The 8143-nt window shown below is 37.4% G+C and overlaps 1 protein-coding gene and 1 long non-coding RNA gene across 3 annotated transcripts; one reads left to right on the top strand and one right to left on the bottom strand.

Annotated features, from left to right (window-relative positions):
- Positions 1 to 1686: 1686 nt before the first annotated feature.
- Positions 1687 to 2613, bottom strand: LOC149053891 (uncharacterized). Its single transcript, XR_016184016.1, has 2 exons — positions 2472 to 2613; positions 1687 to 1864 (listed from the first exon to the last, which is right to left on the bottom strand). It is a non-coding gene; the product is annotated as an uncharacterized LOC149053891 (long non-coding RNA).
- Positions 1729 to 7281, top strand: LOC113667945 (uncharacterized). 2 transcript variants are annotated; one of them, XM_089197575.1, is made up of 16 exons: positions 1729 to 2226; positions 2384 to 2448; positions 2658 to 2714; positions 3005 to 3171; positions 3292 to 3379; positions 3699 to 3765; positions 4016 to 4088; positions 4185 to 4268; positions 4389 to 4512; positions 4707 to 4751; positions 5406 to 5487; positions 5691 to 5863; positions 5939 to 5985; positions 6458 to 6537; positions 6717 to 6761; positions 6975 to 7281. In XM_089197575.1, the coding sequence occupies exons 1-16, from the start codon at positions 1735 to 1737 to the stop codon at positions 7050 to 7052; spliced, it is 1767 nt and encodes a 588-aa protein (XP_089053701.1). In that variant the 5' UTR covers positions 1729 to 1734; the 3' UTR covers positions 7053 to 7281. The 2 variants fall into 2 exon arrangements, with proteins under 2 accessions (XP_089053701.1, XP_089053709.1); XM_089197583.1 differs by having other exon boundaries at positions 1735 to 2226; positions 5691 to 5833.
- The last annotated feature ends 862 nt before the right edge of the window (positions 7282 to 8143 follow it).

Genomic DNA, 8143 nt, shown 5'->3' with positions numbered 1-8143 from the left:
TTACTTTACCTTCATCGATTCTTTTTTTTTAATAATTCCTGTCTGTATATTACTTTTAAAAAAATCCTGTTAACTCGATTGAAGCGCTAATAACACTCGGTGAAGGACTCCTATGATACTGACGACCATAACGTCAAATTCTGTCACAAATGTGATGAAATACGACTGTGTTCAGAGCACAGCTTGTGTCGTTCAGTCGAGTCAGCTGTGGACTGAAGCAGCTGAACATAATCGAACGTTACAATCCGTCAGTGATTTCTATGATTAGGAGTTTTAGAAACATTGTAGTAGTAGTCAAGTCGCTATTTTTCCGTTTACAAATAAGAATGTATCCTTTCGTGGAACAAAAGGGTTAAGTTTCTAAAGAAACTGTGGTGCTGCGTCGGTGGGAGAGTGTAACAGGTAACTTAGCGTCAACAAGTGAGTTGAAAACTTAAATTGGCCACCGTAAAGAGCAGAAAAGCTGACGTTTCGAGCGTTAGCCCTTCGCTCTGACGAAGGGCTAACGCTCAAAACGTCAGCTTTTTTACTCTTTACGGTGGCCAATTTACGTTTCCAACTCACTTGTTAACATTAGATTACCCGCTTTTGTGGAACTGTTTACCATATCAGCACCTCAGTGTCGATGGTCTTTTGTTTTATGACAGCAAAACAATGCGAATGCCAACCACATCAACATCTTATTTTTCGTTAGAATTCGTTTTTTTTGTTTTTTTTCTTTTTTTAAAGTAACTTTGTGTTAGCATGTAGAGTGGTATGTTGCTCGTACCAATCAGATCGCCGCATTTGGGTATGTATCTCGCACCGGTCAGATTGCTGCATTAGGGTATGCAGTGGCGGATCCAGACCTTGAGCTAAAGGGGAGCCCGGTTTTTTGTCGCTTGCCCTGCCAGGTTTTCTTCCTTCTGCGGTATTTTTTTCCCCAAAAGGAGTGGGAACCCGGGCCCCTCCTGTAATCCCCTCCTGCAACGCGCTCTCCTTCCATCAGGGGATACTTGGTGTTGTGTGGTGAGACCAAACAACGGCTGCGAGGGGAACAACAGCAAGTGTAGCACCGATGGATTTTATCTTTGCTTAGATGTATTTAGACAATAGAGACAATAGACCACAAAATACCTGTGTGAGTTCAGATAAATTAGTTTTTTCCCTTTCTCTTTAGGTTAAGTAAGGCGATATTTTCCTCCGTTTGAAAGTTATGTTCTTTTTCTGTTGCACAAATGAAAACATTACGAAAAAAAGTGCCCCATCTCAACCCGCCCAGCCAAAAAATTACTTTTGCATGCTACGCATGCCTATGTTTAAATTTGTCAGCTGCCGCTTTGTGTAAGGCTTAGAGTAAAGAGTAACTAAGGTCACGAAACAATTGGTAACGGAGAACGTTGTAAAATCTGATTAAATATTAACATCCTCGTGAATCCAAATGAAACCAAACTATCTGCAACGTCTTCAACCTTGTCTTCAACTTGTCAAATCCCCATTTCCGTTTTTCCTACCGGCTCTATTTCTACTAAAACTTCACGTTGACAAACAGTTTGCGTCATTATGCACCCATTTCTTTCCTTTTTACTCTTTTTACACCCTGAGTCTTCAAACTGTTCCTTTGGAAAGAAAAGGAGAAGGGATGACGGGCTGAAGGAGTTTTCTTTTTCTTCTTGCTGTTCCTCCCTTCTCTTTCTGTAGTCCATCCACGGTGACTTTCTCAGAAAACGAGGCTTGGATACCAAGGCATCTAATATGGCGGAGAACTTGGGTCTCTTTCGTTGTCCCCTTCCAATCTTTATTTTCTTTTTATTTCACGGCTCAGTTTTAAGCGTAGTGAATGGGGATCTTTGGAAAATTCACTGCATCTCCCTGAAGGATCACTCTGTTTGTGAGAAAAAAATGTTTTTGCTGTTAGTACAAATGGTTTCTGTTTGTCGAAAGACAGAACTTCTAGAATTTAAAAACTGGAGTTTTATGGAAAGAAGTATTCTATTGAAAGAATTTGACGTGGACGAGGAAACGAGAAATTATATAAGACAAGTACATGGAGTAATTTTTTCAAAAGTTCATCCAGTTCCTCTGAAATATAAACCTTATTTGGTGGCTATTTCTCAAGAAGTATTGACGGACATTCTTGATTTGAATGATTCTGCCTTTGAATCACCAGCATTCATAGACTTTGCTGCGGGAAATGAAATGATACCAAACTCAATTATGCTATCACATAGATACGGTGGACATCAGGTAAAGTTCCATCGTTCTCACTGTTTTTATTTGGGATCATATTCTTGTAAATTAATTAAACAAGCTGTTAATGAAAGGATTCAGGCACAATCTAATAAACTTGAAATTTGTTATTTTACTGGTGCTTCTGTGGGCTGAATTGACTTTTTTTTTTAAGTTTGGCGATTGGGCAGGTCAGCTAGGAGATGGTCGTGCTGTAATTTTGGGGGAATACACGAATAGGTAATGGCAAACATACAAGTTACCTATTGCATGTGTCTTACACCATTCTTTTTTACTGTGATGCAAGTATTTCACGAGATACCAAAGCACATCTGTGAAGGAAACTCCTATTAGTGTTTCTAGAACTGTAATAACAGTATTGGCAATCCAGGAGTTAAGCTTATATTTGAATGTGAAAAGACTTGATACTTTTTTAAATATTTAAACAGGATAGGAGAGAGGTGGGAACTTCAGTTAAAAGGCTCAGGGAGGACTCCCTATTCAAGGTACTGTTTAAGCAATTTTTAGCCTTCTCCACATCTGTAAGGTTTAGTTTTGATTTTAAACTAAATGATTTACATTTATTTGTAAAATCTTTTAGTCAGTTGCCATCTTCTATTATCCTCTGCTGCATTACATAGAGTGGGTAATATTTGCAACTCTGAATACATATATCAAACCTCTTGTTTTTTTCTATAAGCCATGTACTTCGATAAAATATGCTGAACATGCTTTTTAAAGTGGAATAATTCCACTTTAAAAAGCATATATTTTCTAAATAAATTGTACTTATCAGACACGGTGATGGACGTGCAGTCTTAAGGTCATCTGTGCGTGAGTTCCTGGCCAGTGAAGCCATGTTTCATTTGGGTGTACCAACCAGCAGAGTAGCTAGTCTTATTGTGAGTAATGACCTTGTTTGGAGGGATCAGTTCTATGATGGACATCCAAAGCAAGAAAAAGGTGCATATTTAAGTGGAAAGTAGATTTTCAGATTGCTTAAAATTGAAGAACACTAATGAGAAGCAGAAGTTTCTCTCCAGTTCAGTTATCTAACATACTTAACATGTTCTTTTATTTCAGTTGCGATTGTTTTACGCTTAGCGAAATCTTGGTTTAGAATTGGGTCTCTTGAAATTTTGGAACACAACAGCGAAGAAGCTCTTCTTAGGTGTGAAGCATTCTGTTCATTTTGTGTATGTCCTAAAGCATATCTCATTAATGTATGTTTTAAGTTTGTGATAGTTTGCTAAGTTCAAAATGGTGCCCTGGTTTGTTTGTCTTCTTTTTGTGGCTCAGGCACCTCTGATAATGTTGTGTACATGGTATTTTGAAACAGATAATTGATTGTGCTTGAATACTCTACCATTTACATCCATGTTAAGTACTACCACTAAGCACTCTGCCCATTAGTTGTGCCCACATGCATTGTATCGATTTTAATTTTCACTGTTAAGTTAAAGTAATAAGGTAATTTTTTTGTCTCACAGAAAAGTTGTGGATTTTGTCATTGAAAATAATTTCCAGGATTTAGTCAACAAGACCAAGAAGTACTTGGTAAGATATTTTGCTTTTGTTTGAAGCAGCTTTTAGGATGTTTTGAAAATTCATTTTAACAGTACAGTGTGATCAGATTTTGTGAACTTTTAATGTAATGAGAACTTCCAGTATTTCCCCACTGCTGGCATTTTCTTCATGGTTTGTACTATTAATACAAACAATCAAACTGCTTATTTTTGTATGACATTGCACCATGACCTGACTTTGAATACTAACATGAGGTCAGTGAACTTCATTTTGATCTCAGGCCTTCTTTTCAAGAGTAGTTTCCATGACAGCAGACCTGATTTCCAAATGGCAATCTGTTGGCTTTGCTCACGGTAAAATATGAAGAAAGCATTTTGATGTTCAAGGTCTTTTCATGAGAGTTTTTTTTTATTCAACTTTGATTATTGTTATTTCATTATTTTTGGGAGGTGTCTGCAACACGGACAATTTTAGTCTGCTGTCAATAACCATAGACTACGGTCCTTTTGGATTTATGGATGACTTCAACCCAGGTAAAGAGGACAACTTTGATGAAATTTGACACATCTGGGATTTGATTCCAAATTTGTTCATGGTGACTGGAACTGTTTGACTACAAATTTGACTGACATTTTGATGATCTCTGGCCGTAGACTTTGTCCCTAACACATCAGATGATGAAGGAAGATACAGTTACAAGAATCAGCCGAATGTTGGGTTTTTTAACTTAGAAAAATTGCTCCAAGCACTTAAACCATTGATTGAAGATTACAGTGCGTAAGTCTAGCTAAAATTGTTGAACATCATCATGATTAACCTTGAATGGTGACTTTTTAACTTTAAAGGTATTTGTTTAATTGGCCAGTTGTATGCCCACAAGTACTTGTTCAGTTTAAATTCACAAGGCTTGTAATTACCATTGATTCTTACTTGGTTTGATGCAGTATCGTTATTTTGCTTTTTTGTTATAGAGGAGAGAAAGTTCTTTGGAGTTATGTGGATAGATTTAACCAAAGGTGATGTGCAAGCACCTGCTCACTCTTAGTACCCCAAGCTGTAACACTTTTTATCGCAATGGCAATTAGGAAAAAAAAAATTTCAGAAGGTTTATTTGCCGCAAAAGTGGTCAATTTGACGACTTGAAATTAAGTGATTGTGGGGTAAAGTTAAAGTGAGTTGAACATTTGTATAACTGAGTTGAAAACGTAAATTGGCCACGGTAAAGAATTAAAAGGCGGACGTTTCGAGCATTAGCCCTTCGTCAATCGCTCTGACGTGTTAAAAAGAAGATGCTTCTTTCTCTTCGGTTAAATGAGATGTCGCATGCAGCTCTATGAAAAATTTCCAGCTCAGTTCCTTAATTTCATAGACAAGCAGTGTGACAAGCAATGTTCTCCATGGGGAAAAAAACTCTTTTCTAGCGATTATTTCAACTTTTTTAAGACTCCGGGACGTCAAATGTCAAAATGACCACAGCGACGTTAGCACGTTATTGCTAGCCATTATTTTGGAGGGAATTGGGATAGAAAATAAATAACTTGGCGGAATCCAACTCTTTTTACAACAACTTTTCCTACAACAGAATGGTTCTGGCGTTAAAAATCAATTGCAACTTAAGATTTAGTAAAGGTGCTATGAGAGTTTGGAGACACATTGTTTTGTGATTTTAGGTTTCTGAGCATATTTCGTCGCAAACTTGGTTTACTTTATGAAGATGAAAATGACGAAATGCTTATTCACTCTTTCCTTTGGGTAAGTTAAACACGTTAAGTTTCGCTGAAACCACAAGTTTTATGAGAAAAAAAAAGCGAACATGTTGGTCCATCTGTATGTTGACCTAAGGATGTCTCTTGTCTTAGAAGCTTTGAGAAGGAGGCGAATTTGCCTTCAAGATGTCATTGTATTTTATCTTTTCATATGGATTCGTATTCATGTTGTCTATGGTTTCTTTCCAGATAATGTCGTCCACTCATGCAGACTTCACTATGGCCTTCCGAGAGTTAAGTGAAGTATCCTTGCATGATGTTAATTCAAACCGCTTGCCGAGAGAAACATGGGCACTCAAACAACTACAGACACACAAGAACTGGGGAGACTGGTTAGCACACTATGTAGATAGGTCTCGGCTGTAAGTATTGTCTGTAGTCTCTGATGCTTTGATATCAAACGGAAATTTACTTCATGCAAATATTTTTTTTACTAGGTATAGTGACACTGATGTTGACAAGGCCAGAAGAAAACAAATGCAAGGTGAAAACTTAATCCCTTTGATTTTACGCTGGTGAAGAAATTACCATAAAGTATTTCTTGTTATGTTATGCAACACTCATCAAAGTTGCACTTCCCCTAAATTGTTACCCAAGCGGATAAGTGTAGGGAAAAAATGAAAGGGTTATGTGGACAAAATATTTGCAACAGTGTAAAGAGTAGATAATCTTTGTCGATCATTTCTGGAGATTTCTTTAGTTTAGTTTTTTAACTTCAGATATTGTTCAGCCCTGTGCACCTACTTAGTGACTTACTGTGCACCTACTTAGTGACTTACTGTGCACCTACTTAGTGACTTACTGTGCACCTACTTAGTGACTTACTGTGCACCTACTTAGTGACTTACTGTCTTTATATTCGTTTAGTTTTTTAACTTTAGATATTGTTCACCCCTGTGCACCTACTTAGTGACTTACTGTCTTTATATTAGTCGATGTTTGTGTTCTTCTTTCAGAAGTAAATCCTCGCTATGTTTTACGTAACTGGATGGCAGAATCAGCGATACAGAAGGCGGAAAGGAATGATTTTTCAGAGGTCGGATATTCCTTATTTTTCCTGTGTTCCCCTTTGCAGGGATTTCGATTAAATTATTTTGATGTTGAATGTTTGTTATTAGAATCAAATTTTTTGTCTATTAAAGATTTTGTCTTCAACAGCGTATGAAAATAGTTAACGCAGTACACATAGAAATTTTCACTATATCTTCCTTTTAGGTTCGTCAGTTGCTTGAGGTACTCAAGTCACCTTTTACAAAACAGGTATATGATATGCTGTAATCAAACAGTACATTGTCACACCACATTCCTTCCAATATTTCGCGCAGCAACCTCTGTACGGGAGATTCATAACCAAACTTCCAGTCCGAAAAAACTGCTGGAATTATTTCCTTGTAATTCCCCAAATTAAATGTCAGTGCTTTTATCTTAACAGTCTTAGTGCCAGAAACAGTGAACTTTTGTAACAATTTACAGGAGGTTGCTGAGAACCTTGGATACTCGTCCCAGCCTCCGGGATGGGCCTCTCACCTCCGCGTCAGCTGTTCTTCATAGAACATATTTTACAAAGACTGATGGTGTTCTTAAGAATCTTGAAGTGCTGAGTGTCTGCTGGGTGGAAGATGACACCTGGAGGAGCAGCTCAATGAACATCTGTTGATAAAAATAGAAACAAACTGACTTAATCTTAAATATGTAAATACATCACTTCCATATCACCTTAAGTGGATGAGGGCCATCACTGATTAGTGCACAATGAATAAATAAAACTGATTAGTATGAATCAGGGGCCATTGTAGTCCTGTAGCATGCACCAATAGTTTGGTTACTGGTTCACTTTCAATTGAGATTTATGATCTTTATTTTAGCCAGAGCGTCAAAAACAACACAAGCAAGTTCACGTTATGCCGGCCGTTTGACCTAATATTTTTTCCTTTGAGCTGACTGACCCCCAACATTCTAGAGAGTATAACAGGGTAATTTATTATTAGCAACTGAGTTGATAACGTAAACTGACCACCGCAAAGAGTTTAAAAGCTGACGTTTCGAGCGTTAGTCCTTCGTCAATCGCCCTGACGAAGGGCTAACGCTTTAAACGTCAGCTTTTAAACTCTTAACGGTGGCCAATTTACGTTATCAACTCAGTTGCTAATAATAAATTACCCTGTCACTCTGCCACTGACGCAGCACCACAGTTTCTTTAGAAAGTTATCCCCTTTGTTCATTCTAGAGATTAGCTGTGTTTACTCCCACTCCTTCTATAAATAAACAAATCCGCAAGGCTGGGAAACAAAACTAAAACAAAAGACCTTTAAAATTTTTTACCACGCGATAAGTTTGACAAATCAATCATACAGGTGATAGGTATCATTCAATAATTTAGTGCCTTCTGACTTTTCTTAATGTCAAACCAAGTCATGAAGATGATTTCGGAGCCATGAGTTCAGTTAGCTTACGTAAGTGCGTATTGAGAGTAGAGCCCACAACTGAAAGCGGTGTTAATAATTTAACGATCACAAATTATAAACAAAATCTTTTTTTTAAGTCAGTGGTTTTCATTGCCTAGTTTCTTTAGCCTAAGCACGATATATGAATAGTTTTGGAGAAATTCGTGGTCTTAACAACTGAAATACCAGAAATAGACT

This window comes from Pocillopora damicornis, chromosome 1 (assembly GCF_964200805.1).
Source record: "Pocillopora damicornis chromosome 1, jaPocDami1.2, whole genome shotgun sequence".
Taxonomy (NCBI): Eukaryota; Metazoa; Cnidaria; class Anthozoa; order Scleractinia; family Pocilloporidae; genus Pocillopora; species Pocillopora damicornis.
This window is presented reverse-complemented; position numbering and strand designations above follow the sequence as displayed.

Bases quoted from the DNA above. Each gene is read 5' to 3' on its own strand.
- LOC113667945 (XM_089197575.1), top strand. From the start codon at position 1,735: ATGGCGGAGAACTTGGGTCTCTTTCGTTGTCCCCTTCCAATCTTTATT. The intron at 3,766-4,015 runs GTAAGATATTTT...TTTTGATCTCAG, and splicing joins ACAAGACCAAGAAGTACTTG to GCCTTCTTTTCAAGAGTAGT. The intron at 4,752-5,405 runs GTGATGTGCAAG...TTGTGATTTTAG, and splicing joins GTGGATAGATTTAACCAAAG to GTTTCTGAGCATATTTCGTC.